Source organism: Zosterops lateralis, assembly GCF_965231275.1.
Source record: "Zosterops lateralis genome assembly, chromosome: 24".
NCBI lineage: Eukaryota > Metazoa > Chordata > Aves > Passeriformes > Zosteropidae > Zosterops > Zosterops lateralis.
The window spans coordinates 1141983-1159432 of NC_139784.1; the positions used below are offsets into that span (position 1 = coordinate 1141983).

At 55.1% G+C, this 17450-nt stretch overlaps 2 protein-coding genes across 4 annotated transcripts in view; one reads left to right on the top strand and one right to left on the bottom strand.

The window, feature by feature from the left end:
- The first annotated feature begins 147 nt into the window (after positions 1 to 147).
- On the top strand, positions 148 to 2497 carry CDK5R1 (cyclin dependent kinase 5 regulatory subunit 1). The gene has a single exon (XM_083877446.1). It carries the CDS (start codon positions 168 to 170, stop codon positions 1059 to 1061), a length of 894 nt encoding a protein of 297 aa, XP_083733572.1. The 5' UTR covers positions 148 to 167; the 3' UTR covers positions 1062 to 2497.
- A 996-nt stretch (positions 2498 to 3493) lies between these two features.
- Positions 3494 to 17450, bottom strand: part of MYO1D (myosin ID) — a 154744-nt gene continuing 140787 nt past the window's right edge. For 2 of the 3 annotated variants that reach the window (XM_083877443.1, XM_083877444.1), the window contains exon 22: positions 3495 to 5178. In XM_083877443.1, coding sequence (XP_083733569.1) covers positions 5022 to 5178 — 157 coding nt within the window. In that variant the 3' untranslated portion in view covers positions 3495 to 5021. Of the gene's footprint in view, positions 5179 to 17450 lie in introns of all 3 variants that reach the window. The other variant, XM_083877442.1, reaches the window with a different exon arrangement.

Sequence of the window (17450 nt, forward strand, 5' to 3'; positions counted from 1 at the left end):
GCCGGCGGGAGCGCGCGCGGCGCGGGGCGGGTCCGGTCCGGGCGCGGCGCTGAGCGGCGGCGGCGGCGGCGGCGGAGCAGCGAGAGCGGGGCCGGCCGGGCCGGGCCGGGCCGGGGCCGGGGCCGGGGCCGGGGCGGGCGGCGGGGGCCCGCCGGGCGGCCGGCGCCATGGGCACGGTGCTGTCGCTGTCGCCGAGCTACCGGAAGGCCCCGCTGTTCGAGGAGGGGGCGGCCACGGTGGGGCACTACACGGCGGTGCAGAACAGCAAGAACGCGAAGGAGAAGGGCCTGAAGCGGCATTCGCTGATCTCGGTGCTGCCCTGGAAGCGCATCGCCGCCGTCTCCGCCAAAAAGAAGAGCTCCAAGAAGGTGCAGCCCAACGGCGGCTACCAGAGCAACGTGACCCACCTCAACAACGAGAACCTGAAGAAATCGCTCTCCTGCGCCAACCTCGCCACCTTCGCCCCCCCGCCGCCCCCCGCCGCCGCCGCCGCCGCCCTCGCCTCGGCGCAGAAGGCGCCCCCGGCCGCGCCCGCCGCCGCCGCCGCCACCCCTCGCCGGGTCGTGGTGCAGGCGTCCACCAGCGAGCTGCTGCGCTGCCTCGGCGAGTTCCTGTGCCGCCGCTGCTACCGCCTGAAGCACCTCTCGCCCACCGACCCCGTGCTCTGGCTGCGCTCCGTGGACCGCTCGCTGCTGCTGCAGGGCTGGCAGGACCAGGGCTTCATCACGCCGGCCAACGTGGTCTTCCTCTACATGCTGTGCCGGGACGTCATCTCGGCCGAGGTGGCCAGCGACCACGAACTGCAGGCAGTGCTGCTCACCTGCCTGTACCTCTCCTACTCCTACATGGGCAACGAGATCTCCTACCCGCTGAAGCCCTTCCTGGTGGAGAGCTGTAAGGAGGCCTTCTGGGACCGCTGCCTCTCCATCATCGACCTCATGAGCCCCAAGATGCTGCAGGTCAACGCCGACCCGCACTACTTCACCCAGGTCTTCGCCGACCTCAAGAAGGAGAGCGGCTCCGAGGAGAAGGGCCGATTGCTCATCGGCCTCGACCGGTGAGCGCCCGCCGCCCCCCGCGCCCCCCGGACACGCCGCGCCCGCCCGGCCCGGAGCCGCTTCCCGGGGGGATTTGCCCGGCGGGGAAGGGCGGGAGCCGCCGCCGCCCCTCCTGGGGGGACACGGGGGGGTTCGGCCGGACCGGAGCGCAGACCCCCGGTTCCCTCTCGAGCCGCCGCTTTCCAGCCGCCGCCCCCCCCCCGGCGCTGCGGGCCCGGGGATGCTGCGGCTCCGCCACCGGATTGATCCCAGCGATTCGTGGATGGGGGGACAAGAACCCCCCCAGCCGATATCCCCCGGGAGCGGAGCGGGGCTCCGCGGGGCCGGTCACCGCATCACCGACACAGAGCCCAGGTAGGGAAAAAAAAAATTTAAAAAAAGGAAAAAAAAAATCCTGTAAAGGCTCCAGCGGAGGCGGCTGAAGCGGCCCGGTCGGGACTCACTGGCAGTACCGGGACAGAGACGCGGGCACGGCCCGGGGCCCCCCCACCTCCCCTTCCTCCCTCATCCCTCCCCCCCCCCCCCCCCCCCTCTTTATTTATTTTCTTTGAAGAGACTCAAATTCCCGAGCGGGTCCGGGTGACGGGAATCACCGCTACTGTTCATGAGATCAATGTGAAATGTCTTGTTCCCATCGTGCACTGATCATGAGTATTGTGTAAAGGATCTACTTGAGTGTGCAAGCAAGGGGAGCCGCCACATGCTGCTATATGAATTCTTCTAGAACAAACCCAACGAACTGCAAACCTGCGGGGGGGAAAGAGAAAAAAACCCTTCTTTCTTCTGTCATTGTTGCTTTTCCAGTGGTATTGCGCATGCAAACAGGAGCATTTTGTGTCTTCGGGGAAACAAAAAAGGAAAAAATGCATTAAAAAAATAATAATCAAAAGAAAAACCTTAACGAGAGATGGCTGTAAAATTACACCCATGCACAAAGACCCGCCACCACCCCGACACCGCAGTCTCGAGCCGGTATTCCCGTATCAGGCCTGGGGACTGAGACCTTCTTTTTGGGTTTTATCGTTTTCTTTTCTCCGTGTGCTCAGTTCTAGTTTAGTTCTGGTCCATCGGGCGTTAAACTGGCGAACGAGAGGGAGAAATAACGTGCCATTTATTTTTATTTTTGATTTTTCACTTGAAGCTCTTCATGGCTGTACATTGGACCCTGCTAATGATACATGTGTACGTACGTTTTTTTAGTGCAATCTCTTCTGTAGATCTTTGTTGACCAAATTGGTGGGTATTGTTACTTATTAATTTATATTTGTCTCATTTTGTATGTATGTGTATAGTGTGTTTGTAAGTATGTGTGGTTTATAACCCGACCGACTGTGTCATGGGGCTCAGTGTGCCTGTAATTTAATCCCCTCCCCTTATTTTTATTTATTTTTGTACTGTGCTGATTAAATAAAAATGCACTGACCATCCATTACACGGCAGCGGCTCGTGGCCGAGTCTTTCCTGCGCTCGCAGCCCTCGGACGCCGGGAACGGGATTTGTGTTGACGACAGAGGGTTTAACGCAGCCGCCGCTTTAATCGCGTTACCGGCGCTGGGGTCACCCCGTGGTGGGAGAGCGGCGGGGCCGGCGGCGGCCCGAGGGGAAGGTCGGGATTGGGATAAACTGGAATATTGGGACACCGATCCCGCTGGGCATCATCAGCCCCCGCGTCGGCAGGAACGGGCAGCGCCATGCTGGGATGCAACTAATGGCTTTCTTTTATTATTTATTACAGTGAATTATGTAAACAAAACCCAGGTCCATTATAGTAGGTTTTTTTCTGCTCTTTTACACATAAAATACCAGCGATTTATTAAAAAAAAAAAAGTTCATTGCATTATCGCCCCCGGCTGAGAATCAAAGTTTCAATTTAGAAATAGTTAATTTATGGGAAAACCAGGAATATATATATTTTATATATTTTTATATATATATATATATATATATATAAAACCAGAGCAGGAACAGATAATATATTTTATAAGACACATCTCATCACATACAATATTGCCATCTCATGGTAGGAGAAATTTCTCAAGCCTGCAATTTGTTGCTGTCCATCCCAATTCCATCCGAGCATTCTTTTGGAAGGACAAGGGTACAAAAGTGCTGATCCCACCTGCAGCACCTGCCCGGGGTTAGCGCGGCGGGGGACGTTTGCACCGGGACACGGAAAGCGAGAAGTGCAAATCCAAAGGCACAGACCGGGGGCTTCCCTCGGAGCGGCCCCGGCAGGGCGGGAGTGTCCCGTGGCTTTGGCGTTGGCCTCGCTCCTCCCGAGGAGCCGATGGGGGGGTGAAAGGAGGCGCTAGAGGGTCCGTGGAGAGTCCGTGGTGGCCCCGGGGTGTTGTGTGAGCGTGGAGGGGTCGGCACTGCCGGTGTCACCTCCCGGCCAGCGCTGGTGCTGCCTTGGGGCGTCCCCTGCCCAAGGGCTGGGCAGAGCCCCCGGCACAGGAGCCCGCGGCCATCCCAGGGCTGCACACCGGGAGGGGGCACTGGGGGCTGCCATGGGGCTGGGGCTGCTCCAAGGCCAGGGACAACGGGAATGGGAGAGCTCCAGCGTGAGGCCTCCCTGTCATGGGCTTGTCCCAGTCCATGCAGAGCCAGAGCTGCTCTACATCCGTGTCCCGCCCTGGCCTCGGGGATGGCAGTGGGACACCAAGGCTGCAGCGACCTGTCCCCATGCCCCTTGTCCATGGCACAGCTTCAGGAAACCTTTTGTTAGTGAGGAGCCTCTTCCAGGCTTTCTAATTCCCAAAATGCTCCATTGAACAAATGCTCCCCATTTGCCAGCTGGGCTGGGACCCCGAGGTGGGGTCCCCACACAGCTCCCCCATCTCCAGGGCTGGGAATCCTGACCTGACCAGCAGTGCCAGGACAATCCCAATGCACAATCCCAACAGCCTGGGCTGCTCGGGAACCACAGCAGTGCCCAGCACAGTGGGAATAAACCACGGGGGAGGATCCACGTCCCTCTATCAAGACAGAGCTCGGGGTTATCTGGGCTGGGCAGGACGAGCCCAACACCCACAGCCCACTGCTGGGAAGAGCCAGGAAAACTCTTTGGAGGGAGGAGCCTGGGCGCTGGCAGCTGGGGCTATGCCAGGTCAATGTTGGATAGTGCAAAGCTTGGCCCCCCAGAGCTCCCCCTGTTCCTGGGCTCACCCCTGCCGTGGGTCCTACTGGCCCTCCCTGACCCCAGCGCTGGCACAGACACGAAGCCAAGTGGATCATCTAAAAATTCAGCAAGGCCACATGGTCCCAGTGGGAACCCGCCGGCTTTAGGCTCTTGGAGGGGGTAATTAAGGCAAAAAGCAATGCAGGATTAACAAAACCATGCCCTGCACTGGGGAAGTCCCCTCTCCAGCCAAGGTGCCTCGACGGGTTAATGAATTCCCGAGGGAAAGCAGCAGGTCTGGAGGTGTCTCCATGTACCTTCCCAGCCCCGTGTGCCCGGAGGGGCTGGAGGAGTGTGGAGTGTCTCCGGCGGGGGAAGCCAGCCCTCCCTGCCCAGCCTGGCTCTGGTTCCATGGGGATTTGGCCCTACAGAACCTGACTCCCTGAGCCGGGTATCTTTGGTTCCTCTGGAGGAGGCTGCATCATATTGCAAAGACTGACACGTGGGAAAGGAACAGGGAAGGGAAAATTGGAGAGGGGGTGAGGAATCAATGTGGGAAACGGAAGAAAGGGTAGAAGTACCTAAAAACTCTTTTTTTCAGACTAATTCCAAAGGAAGCACTTTCCAGATATTCCAGCCTGGTTTGTAAGATGGAGAACAGGTCACTGGCTATTTTAAGCCTTCATTCCATGTGAATTTGGCTTTTCTAAACCCCCAGATTTTGGGTTTCCCAAACCTTGAGCTTCAGAGGCTGCTTTAGGCAAGTTGCTACCGAGCATCTCCCGAGGAATCTCGGCGAGTCCCGGGCGCGGGGAGGGCGGGCCCCGGTCCGAGGGGTGGGGCCGTTAATTGCCCGGCACGCAGAGGACGAAGCCGGAGCGGTGCTTGGTGAAATCCGGTTGGGATTGATTGATTTTGGTCTCCACGGACACGGTGCATTTCCTGCCGTGCAGGCTACACTGCACTGGGTTGGTGACAGTGACGTGCAGAGCGCGCTTCTCCCTGCCAGGAAAGGGACACGAGTCAGGAGGGGTGGGATGGGATGTGATGGGATGGGACGGGATGGGATGGGACGGGATGGATGGGATGGGATGGGATGGGATGGGATGGGACGGGATGGATGGGATGGGATGGGATGGGATGGGATGGGATGGGATGGGATGGGATGGGAGGGGGTGGGGTGGGATGAGGTGGGGTGGGATGGGGTGGGATGGGTTGGGATGGGATGGGGTGGGGTGGGGTGGGATGGGATGGGATAGCCACAGCTGGGAGACGTTTTTGGCACATCCCACAGCCACCCCAAAACTCTGTGTTAAGCCAGGCCTGAGCTCTGAGCCCAGCTTTGGGCTCCTGCTAGTGAAGCTTCACACTCTGGGACTGGGATTGGTGCTGGTGGGAGGACTCAGCTCCATGGGCAGAGCACAGGCCGGGTCAAAGGGTCCAGGGGCTGCTGCCAGCTCAGCCACTGCCCAGGAAATGACCCCACAGTGACCCCTCCTAGCTCTGTGCCTGTAGCAGTGACAGGGACATCCCTGGGCTGAGCTCAGAGACTGAAATACAGCCTGGAACAGAAAAAGGAATCACACATGGAGTGATGGCTGTTCCCAAGCCCTTCTCAGATGGACTGAGCTGGCTGGGACAAAACTGTGTCCCTGCAGCTCTTGAACCCCCAAACCCAGTTTTGGCACTAAAAATGATTCCCAGGAGTGAATCAAGACTTTCTGTCCCCCATGTCAGTTTGTCTGTGGCGGTTGGGGTTGCTGCCAGTTGGGGACATGAGGACAGCAGGGCCAGGATGCCTAGCAAGAATATCCTCCTTTGTTAAAGGCCATAAAGGTCCCTGCTCTAAATCCCAAATAATGATCCTTGTGCCATAAGCAGAGAAATCATAAACCATGGAATTCTTCACGTTGGAAAAACCCTCTGGGATCATCAAGTCCAACTGCTCCCCCAGCACTGCCAAGGTCACCACTGACCCATGTCCCCAAGTGTCACATCCATGTGGCTTTAAAATCCCTCTGCCACTGCCCTGGGCAGCTGTGTCAGGGCTGGACAGTCCTTTCCATGAGGAAAGTGAAGAACCCAGTGCTGCCACGGCCCCACTGATGGCCTGGCTGCTCTGGGGGCTGGGATGGAGCTGAGGCCAAGTTGATGCCCCAGCCCTAGTCTCTTTTCCTTGGGACCAGCCAAGAACCTCTGGAGATCCTCCAAGAGAGGGGATCTGCAGGAAAAACCTGGGAAGCCACAACCAATGGGAAGAACCATCCAGGGACTTGGCCTTTGGGAATTCTCTCCTATGACCTCACCCACACTTCAAATTCCCGTATTTCCAGTATTTTTAGTATAATACTGAGTGGTTTAGAATTGTTGACAGTGACTCTGCTGCCTCTCTGGATGCTCCAAATACCCAGGGGGGATGTGCTGAGACCCCATTCCCTGTGTTTGGCTCCCAGACCGCAGGTCCTGCCTTGTCTGAGTCATTTCAGCATTTCCACTGCCACAGCCCAAGTCCTTTGTGCTGTTTTTATTCCATTTCCATCAACAGACCATTCAGGTCCTGTCACATCCTTTAAGCTGCATTTTTATGTGGTTCCCAAATAATTCAGATTTCCACCATTTCCATAACAATGCTTGGTTGGTTGAAGGAGGCTGGCAGGGTTGTCCCAGGTATTTAATGTTATTTACTCCTGCCTGGGTGAGCTGAGGCTGCAATCCCAGCTTAGGTTGCTATTTTTGCCGTGTCTTAGTGAAATGAGCTGCACACACAGAAGAGCCTTGGAGATCCCTTCCCCTTGGGAAGAACTTCAGGATCAAGTGTCCCCAACAGGGATAAGGGTGAAGGACTTTCCTCTCCCCTGCCACAAGTTCTAGGTGACTAGGCAGAGGAGCTGGGGAGAGGAATGTCAATAACCTGAATTTTGATCCCAAGCAGGACCTGGGCCTGGGAATCCAAAGGTCCTGGATACCTGTGGCTGTGGGACCTGCAGGAAGCTGGGTCAGTCTTGGTCTCAGCTCCTGCTGGGATGAGGAGAATCAACTGAACACAGGTCTGAGTGATGCTAACGCTGCCCTGAGATGGAGAGATGTGGAGAAGATGCTTTGATCTTTGCCATGTGTGACAATTCCATTAAATTGAGGTTTCCCTCCCCCTCTCTCACTTCCCAGATCCCACCCTGCCAAAGCTCCTTCACTCATCACATCTTGCTTTTCTTCATGTGAGGGTTCAGCCTCAAAGCCTTTTGCTGGGGGAGCAGGGCAGCTCCTGGATGGAGCAATCCACAGGGATCTGTGAGTGCACAGGGATGACAAACCCCTCCCTGGTGTCCCTGCTGGGCACCCCAGGACACCACCCCTGCCACCAGCTCAGGAGCAGCTGGACCTGCTGGGACCTTGGGACTCTTGGCTGCTGCTCCAGCACTTGGTCTGAGGCCAGCGAGGGAGAGGGGGCAGGAAATTCCCGTTTGGTTTCCAGCCCACCAGGCAGAGCAGCCTCGCTCCTGGAGCAGCAGTGGCAGAGGGGTGGCAGCTGCTGCCTGCCCTGGGGTCCTCAGGTTTGCTGAGGGGCCCAAGGAAGGGAACAGCTGTTGCAGCAGCTGGAAACTGGACTGAGACCTTCCCAATCTCACTGCTACAAACAGCTTGGCTGGGGAGCTGCTTCCCCAAGCTCCCGCTGAATTTACATCCCAAAGGAAGGGGCTGAGATGGAGATGGACCAGAACAATCCTGGAAGACAACAAAGTCTCATAGACAAGAGCAACGCACAACAGAAATACACTTTGGATATCAATGCTGCTCAGCAGAACTCTGATGGCAGAAAACGCAGAGACAAGTCCCACTTCCAATCAAACTTGAGCTGAAAAAGGAATTTTCATGGCATAAACCTGGCCCAGTACCTTTTGGGGACAAGGGATGGAGGGACAGGACACAGAGAATGGCTTCCCAGTACCAGATGGCAGGGATGGATGGGATAATTGGAAGGAATTGTTCCCTGGGAGGGTGGGCAGGCCCTGGCACAGGGTCCCCAGAGCAGCTGTGGCTGCCCCTGGATCCCTGGGAGTGTCCAAGGCCAGGCTGGACATTGTGGTTTGGAGCAGCCTGGGATAGTGGAAGGTGTCCCTGCCCATGGCAGGTGTGGGTGTCACTGCATGGGCTTTGAGGTCCCTTCCCAGCCAAACCACTCTGGGATTCCCTGTGGGCACCAGGCACTGCTGTGGCTGAGTCCAGCCCTGGCTGATGGCAGCTCTGGCTCTTCACCAAGCCCTGGTGTCACCAAACCCTGATGGATGTCAAGTCCATCAGGATAAAGTGATGGATGCTGCTGCCAGGCTCCTCCTGGGAAACAATCCCACTTCTTATCAACAGTAATCCCATCAGAAGTGACAGCAGGGTGTGAGTGCTGGCTGAGCACTGCCAGGGAAGGAAGTCCAGCCCCAACACCCCAGAGTGAGGCTGCTGGGGAACAGGGAAAACAGATTCTGTGGGAAGTGGGGATCTACCCCAGCACTGCTCCCATCCTGCCAGGGAACCACACGGGAATGTCTGTATGTGATGAACCATAGAGTAATTGCTGTTTATAATAAACATCAAGGTGTCAGTGTTTTCTGCAAACTCAGGTCTTCATACAATACAGGGAATATTTTTGGGTGGAAATAGCCTCTCCTGACAGCCAGGCAGTACCAGCCACAGCTGCTGATCCCAGGCTGGGGCTGCTCTTTTGTCTTTTCCTGGCTCAGTGAACCCTGCAGGACTGGGGAGCACTTCTCCTCCATCTACCCCAGCCCATCCCAGCACCCAAAGGGCCTTTCCCACCTCCCCTGGCTCTCCTGGCTCACAGGAGGAGTTAAAGGCTCTGGTGGGAGCCCCCCATGAGCAAGGTCTGTGTGTGGGAGACACATCCTACAGCCAGAGCAGCCCCTGAGCACTGCAGGAGCTGAGCAGGCACTGGGGGGACACTGGCAAAAGGAAAACCAGCAGAGAAAGGAGGACTCCAAGTGGAAGCAGATCACTGGCCCATGAAATACGAGAGTTTTGACTGAGCATTTAATCCAGGACCTCAGGGGAAACACAAGGCAAGTGGCACAGAAATGGCCACAGACATCTGTCAGAGCTGCACACAGCACAGAAACATCCACAGCACCAACGTGGTGGGAAGGAAATGGGGAAGGGAAGGAGTGCAGAAAGATCAGAGGGAGTTCTGGTGAGGACAAGCAGTGTAAGGCTGAGAAATTAAATTAATATATTGTTAGATAAATGTAAATAAGGAGATGCCAAGTTGGATGGAGCTTGGAGCAGCCTGGGACAGTGGGAAGTGCCCCTGCCCATGGCTGGGGTAGAACTAGATGGGCTTTAAGGTCCCTTCCATCCCAAACCATTCCATGATTCCGTGCTTAAGAACAAGCCCAGATGACCTGGAATGCCCCATAAGGAGCTGTTATGGGCATGAAAACACAGCAAAGACTCATTGATGAGATATTCCCCACTGGTGGCTGTGAGCTCCATCTGGGAGCACAGCGGGATGGGGAGCTGGGAACATCCCAGAGACAGCAGCACCAGCCAGGGATGGGGAGCTGGGAACATCCCAGGGACAGCAACACCAGCCAGGGATGGGCAGCTCCAGAGCTGCAGCCCTATCCCTGACAGGGCTGTGATGGAATAGGGCTTTGTGCAGCTTTCCCAGGATCTTTAAATGAGGTGCTGTCCCATGGATGCAGCCAATGCCGTCACAGAGGGGGAAATAAGCTCTTTTCAGAAGCAGAATTTGGGTAGAGATGGCAAAGCCAGCACAGTAATTGCCTGATTTTCATGACAACAAACCAGAGGGATTCCAACCAAGCGTGCAACCAAGTGTGAAATGAGGGCTCAGCAGCAATGAACCCACTGGGATGGATTCCAGAGGGGATTGCTTTAAACCTAATCAAGCTTGGTCTAAACCTTTCCAGAGTTTAGACCAAGGCCTCCTTCTGGAAAGGCAGGAGCACTGTGGGCTCCTGGTTGGTTTCCAGCTCAGGATGTTCTGTGATTCTCTGGCTCCAAGAAAAGCCTGCAGCTGCACACAAGATGTGAGGATGGTGAGGGGCAGGATGGAGAATACTCCATAATGGTAACACCTTATATAAGTCAGTGCTGCAGCCTCATCTGGATCTCGGCTGCAGCCTTTGAGAGGGTTCGGCCATGAAAAAAACATTAAAAAGGTTCCCAGATGAAGGGAGGCTGCAGAAAAGAGCCCAAAAAAGCAGCAGCTATATTCTGCATGAAGAAAACACACAGGAAGTGAGGAGAGAGAAACTCAAGAGGTCTAAAAAAAGGCAGTTTTCAAGGTTCTGCTTCCTAACAAGAGCCAAGGAGACAAACAGGGATACTGAAAATTTCAAGGAGGGTTAAATCAGCTTTCAAGGCTATCTGTGGTGTCACTGCTGGGGGGAACTCCAGGCTGTGGCGTCAGAGAGGTGACAAGCATGGAATCATAAAATCATGGAATGCTTTGGGTTGGAAGGAACCTTCAAGACCATCAAGTTTCAACCCCATCCAGTGCCACCCCTGCCATGGGCAAGGACACCTTCCACTGTCCCAGGTGGCTCCAAGCCCCTTCCAACCTGGCCTTGGACACTGCCAGGGATGGAGCATCCATGGAAAAACCTGTGCCAGGGCCTCCCCACTCTCACAGGGAGGAATTTCTTCAGCAGGGTCTAAAAAGACACTGGATATAAGATGGGTAGTAAACAAGGACATATCTGAGTTACAACAAGTGTAATTTGGGGACAGATAAGTGTTGTCTCAAGAGGGTTTAGGGCCCAGGGTGGGTGTCTGGCAGGGCAGAGATCAGGATGTATCTCACCCAACCACTTGTGGGTTTCTGCAGCTTGCAGGACAGTGATACTGAGGGGAATGGGCTCAAAGGAGAACTTAGAGACCTCACTGAGAAAATTATTCCCACAGCAGCTTCAATGGATAAAAATGGGAATAGCTGGATTCCCAAGGGGTACAGGAGCAAAACCTGCACTGAAACCTTGTGTGCCTTTTGTGCTCCCCCTGCACAACTCAGCCTGCTCCCAGGAAGGGCTCACACTCTCCATGGGAAGGACTGACACTCTTCATATGACCACCAGAATCCTCAAAGCCAATGTCCCCAGGGAGCCAGGACACAAAGGCCACCACATGTCAATAATCCTAGGTGGATATTTCATTCCAGAGTTGCAGCTCCAGCACCTCAGCTTTGCCTCTGCCTCTCCCAGGGCAGTCACATCTCAAGTGTGGCAGCTCCAAAGCACCAGGTCCCACTGCCAGAAGAGATTTACACACTCAGAGCATAAATTTCCCTATGTAAGACTCAGATGATTTTGACAGCATCATCCCTGTGACTCCTTGGCACTCTCCATCCTTCTCAGAGGGAGAAAACACCTTTCCCATCCAGCTCTTGTTATAACACTCTGGCTCTTGTAAGAGGTTAAAAGCACTGATTTACTGTCCTGTGTGATCCAGAAATGATTTAACATCCTCTTTAACATCAATACAACTGGACTGTATTGAGAACCCCCCTCCGCCCAGGCACCCCTTTTCAGGAGAGCCCCAAAGCCAGAGCAGGCAGCTCTCCTCATCCCATGGCTTTCTGAGGAGGGGAGGAGATGAACCGGGAGCTGTTTTTGGGTGCAGTTCTCTCCCCTCTGAAGGAGGCAGGGGATGCACACAGACACACAGACACACACACACACGGGCAGTCTGTGACTCACACGTGCCATGAGGGAGATGAAAACATTTGAAACCACAAGGGCTTTGCAGAACCTGCCTTGTGAAAGCCTCTCAGGGCTCACAGGATGTTTTTCTCTGAGCGTCACTGCTTCTCAGAGCTCTGGGCTTGTCGAGCTCCTCAGAGCCAGGTGGCCTTGGCAGACATCAGACATTAAGATGGATCAAAGTGATGGAAAAGAGACTACAAAGAAAGTCAGACACAAATCAAGGAGATCTCAAGTCAGGATCAAAAGGAGAATTTCCATAGTCAAAGGTCAGGCAAGTGCTCCAGGCATTTTGATGCTGGGAAAGGTCACTGAGCTGAATACAGCTGCCAGGTCCTTCCTCACTGTGTGATTTTTCTCAATTATCTGCAGTCAAGTGACAGTTGAGACACTGAAATTATTTTTTTTCCATCTTCAAAACCAGCAAATATTTACAGTATATTTCTTTTGTGCCTTGTTGTTCTGCTCAGGCAAATCACCTCTTCAGAAGCAATTTGTTAATGTGCAGGAGAAGCACCAGGGTTAACTGTGACCTGAGAACTCAACCCCTCCACTTAAGAAATGGCTTTCAAGCCTTTCTGGTTCAGCCTTGCCCATGTGTTGTCTGTACAGCTCATGCTGACACTGAGTTCCCACAGCAAACCACAGCCTGGTTTTGGGAACTGCTCAGTGACACATATTTCATCATCACGCTGCTGAGCTGTGACAACAATGCTGGTTTTGCCCCTTTAATGAGCAACAAGAATTGTTAATATGTGTCTCTTCCCAGTGCAGAGCGTCACACACATCCCATGGCGCAGGGCAAGGCAGAGCCAAGCCAGCTGCACTGAGATGGTTCCTTTGAGTTGTGTCTGAGCCGTAAAAGCCACTTCCCTGAGACGACAGCAGCTGCCACAACACTGCTGGGCCTTTTCCATTATGTGTCTGCAGCACATCCAGGTGTATTCCTTCCCCTCTGGCTGAGATGCAAACCCAGTCCATTGAGTATTTGGCTCTCTCATTCTTAAATTGCATTTATTCCCATTGATCCCTCCCATTGAGGCTGGGAGGTCCCAGAGCAGGTGGTGAACTGCACTTCCTTCCTCACTGATTTAGGACCTGGGGTGTTTGTGCATAGGGATGCTCAGGAGCCAGGGAGAGCTGGGAAATATTTCTGTCTTTTCCAACAACCCCCTTTGGTTTAGGTGCTCCTGGGCAGGGGACCTTGAAGTGATGGTGCAGGGGCTGCTCCTCCCCTTCCCAGAGCTGCTCTCCAGCTTTGGGAGCTTGGGCCAACAGCCAGGTTGCTGTAAAACACCCAAAGAGCCCAAGGGCAGCTCAGTGGGGCAGGTTCCAGCCATGGGGCTGCACCCCAAAGCAGTATTTTATGGTGGGAAAGCCCCAGAAGTGGCTCGAGACATCCCTTTGTATGTCCCTGCATGGTGTGTCCCTACTCCCCTTCCTCCAGCCTGGGAGGTGTGGGAATACAAAGGGAATGTCACTGTGCCTATTGTGTGAGATCCAAAGGAGGGATCACAGCCCCGCCCAAGCTCCATCCTCCTGAACCAGGGCCAGCCCCCACTGCCTGGATCCCCAGCCCCGAGCTGAGCCTGGTGGGGTTTGCATGAGAGGCCCTGAGCTCAGCTAAAACCATGCCTGGACCTTGTTACCCCTCTGGGTAATTAATCCATCCTAGGCCAGACTGGACAGGGCTGGGAGCAGTCTGGTCTGGTGGAAGGTGTCCCTGCCCAAGTGAGATGATCTTCAAGATCCCTCCCAACCCAAACCATTCCTTCCATGTATAAATTTACCTCTTCCCTGCCCACCCCAGCACAGGAGGCTCCAGACTCCCTCAGTTCTGCTCCTTTGGGAGCTGGGAATTTATCTTTGTCATTCAAAGAGAGAGGTCTCAGTTTTCCCACCCCTTGTGCCATCAACTTCCAGTGCCAGATGCCATTTATCCCCCATGAGCACTCCCTAAAGCTCGTCAGGGCTTTTGTGGAGGAAAAACACAGGCTCACTCAACAGGGCATTTCCTGGGAACCTGCAGTAATGAACAAGCTTTAAAAAAACAGTAATAAAAGCACCAACAGTGTGTTAAATATTTCATTTCCTCCAGCAGGCAAAACAAAAAATTCCCAACCCCAAGAGGTGGAGCTCCCAGCCCCCATGGCAGCCAGGGTCTATGGATGATGGATGGAACATCCTGGCAGAGGACCACAACCTGCCACTCACCCCCCTGGAGTGAAATCTAAAATCCACAAAGTGCTCCTTCCCTGATCCCTGTCATACCACAGCAATGGGGGTTGGATTAAATGACCTTTAAGGTCCCTTCCAATCTAAACTGTTCAATTAAATTCATTCAGAATTCAATGTAAGTTGAATTTTTGAAGAGAATGAAGAGAATGGGCAGAGTTGGGCCAGGGCACATGGGGCCTGTGGCTCCCAGTGACAGCAGGGAGGACGAGGGGACACGTCACAGTCCAGCAGCACATGCTGCTCCCCTTCACCTCACCAACCCCACCTTCCTCTCAGCACTGACAGCACCAGGGATAAACTGCAGCTTCTTCTGCAGCCTCCAATTAAGTCACATTTCAGAGCTATTCTGAGCCTGGCAAAGCTTTGGGGAGTCAGAGCTCATCCGGCTCCCGGCTCTGCTGCGGCTGCGAGATGCTGGAGTGTTACATATTTTATATAAACCACCACGCCAAAAATATGATTCCAAGTCCTTGGCTGGAGCAGAGGAAAGCAGCACATGGGGGTGATGCCAAGAGCCTGGCATTAGAAATGCACCAGCACATAAATAAAATAAGAGCACTTAGGAAGATGAACACAGAGCTGCCTCCTGTTTGGGACATCATGGACTCAATTCCTGGGCAGGTTGAGAAACAGCAAAAGTCTTTTCTTGTATTCTGTTCCCAGTTGCTAGTCCTTGCCATGGCCCAGCTGGGGGAATGCATTCACTAGCCCCATGTTTACTGGGGCACATTTGCAAATCCCCCTCTCAAACGATGGTCCCGCCCTGTTTGGCAGCTGCTGATCAAATCCTGCCAACTGAAGCTTAAGAAAGGTAGAAATTCCCCCAAAAAAGCACTTCAAAGGGAATCCAGCACCTTCCAAGCATCTGGAATGTGTTTGTTCAACATCTGCAAGACTGTGAGGTACAGGTGGATGATGGAGTGGACAAAAGTGTGGGATTATTCATCTATCTTCCACTCAAATTTACAGGGGCAACAATTTTGGAGTAGCAAGAAGTGGTTGAACAGCTGATGGATGCTTCACCCTGGAAAAAGGCAGCACAGAGAAGCTCTGCTCTTGCTTTGGTACAGAGAAAACCTCCAGCCATCCCAAGGGATGAGCAGCTCTGCTTTTCCCACTCCAGGGCTGTGAATTAAATGGGTATTTTTAGAGCCTGGCAGAGGTCTGGAGCCACAACAAGGGGGAAGCTGCCATTGAGCTTCCCAGAGATCACCCAAAATCATGACAGGAAAACAAATAGCATGGACACTTTTGAAGCTCTCTGGTTTTTTTCTCATTATTCTTTGGGATCAACCTGTGCCAGTGAAACTGCTGGGAAGCAGCTGGGATAAGAGAGAGGACAATTTGCTATGGTGAAGTCACCAGCTCGGCTTGCCTGGCTCCGGGGGCTGGGAGCCACAGGGATAACAGCAGCAGGGCTGTGCCAGGCAGAGGGGATGGGGAGCAGGGTTGTCACATCCCACCCATGGCTCCAGTTGGGTGTCAGCTCCACAGGGTGGCTGTGTGGGGACCAGGCAGATGCTGTCCCATGTCCCTGCCCCGTGCAGAGCCAGGGCAAACAGCTCAGAGCTGTTATATTCCATGCACATCCCTGCTGAGCTCATTAAAGCCAGAGCTGGAATGTGCCAGGAGGGCTCTGCCATCCTGGGGAACACCCAGGGCCAGGAGGGTGGGCACTCCAGCCTCCAGTGCCGGCCGTGTGTGCTGGACGTGGGGGGGATGGACGTGGGGGGGATGAGAGGTGGCTGGGGCTGCTGGAGAGGTTCTAGAAGGATGATGGAGAGCGGCTGCTCCCAGCGCCGCAGCTCCCGGTCGCTATAGCAACCTGGATACCCCTCATCCCATCTGATGCCTCATCGCTGCCAGCCAACCGGGGCTGCTGCAGAGCAGCGGGATGGGTTCATTTACTGTCTCCGATCGCTGCTCCCCGCACCCGGCTAAGCCCTGGACAAGCACAGTCCTATCCCAAGTCCCCTCTCGGAGGGGTTTTTCACGTGCCCTGGGGGCGGCCCTCTCTGCAGCGGCAGAGCGCGGGCGCTTTCGGGCGGGTGTCACCGTGACCTACTTAATGCAGGACGCGGTGACATCATGTCCAATTGCCAGCGGCTCCCCGGCCCTCCGCACCGCTGTGTCCAGCAGCAGCGCTGGGCTAATCCGGCCCCCGGGGCACATTCCGCCGAGGAGGCACCTCCGGCCGCCGGGGTAACCTTGCTCTGTCCGCGCGGGACACGTCTCCCCTCCGCTGGCCTGGAACAGCTGCGCTGCCTCCTGCCTCTAGTTCCAGAGTGATCCGAAAACCCAGATTCCTCTCCTTTCCTAATGGAGAGAGAAATTAGCTAAAGCTTCAGGGGACACAGAAACGGCAGGAAAACAGAGCCGCCGTTGTGCTGAGCCTCTGCTGCGGCTTTTCCCAGAGAGCGGCTCCGTCCCCGCGCCCCCTCCCCGTGAGCAGCGCGACTTCGGTCACGGCGACCCCGACCCCGGGTCACCCCCACGGGGACACAGGGACACACACACGGGCATTTCCCCACGGCTTCAGGGCCGCGACCCCCGGCTCGTCCCTGGCTGTTAACTCATGGATTCCTGCGGAACGGGAGCGCAGAGGGAGCGGGTGCTCGTGGCTCGGTGCCAGCGAGGAAGGCGGCTCCTCCTCCTCCTCCTCTCCCAGCATCCACACGGTGACACTTCAGCTGAGGGAGCTGAATCATCCTTCAGTTAATGACATTTAACCTCATGCTGAGGAGCCTCGCTGAGGTCTCTCCTCTTAAAAAACGCCCCTCTCCACGACCAGAAGGAGAATTGCGGGGACACAGCGATTGTTCCACCGCTGGGATTTCTGCTGTCCCTCCCGGAGCCGTGTGATGGGAAGGACGTGGCAGAGGGACGCTGCGGGCAGCTCCGTGCGCCCTGCAAACACATCGTCCTGGCAAAGCAAGGGCAGCTAAAAACGCGTCCCCAGCCCTGCGGAACAGGGCACGGAAGGGTCAGGACGGGGCTGACGGACAGGAAAGGGAAGCAGCCCAGTCAGGGTGACTCAGGGCAGACCTCTCATTGCTCCATCATCGCAGCCAGGGTTTAGTTCTGACCCTGCTGCTGCTTCCCTCTGATTCCTGGGGCAAGGGCACACCCAGCACCCTTCGGAGAAGCCTGAAGAGAGACAGCAAATGTGCAGGGCTTAAAAAGGGGGTTAAACACACGAGGAGGTCAGAAGAAAGCCAAGGAGCAGCTTGCACTGAGGTTGGTGCTGCTGAAAAATCCCTGAGCAGAGCCCAGGGGTCTCAGCAACATGAACCCAGACCTTGAAGT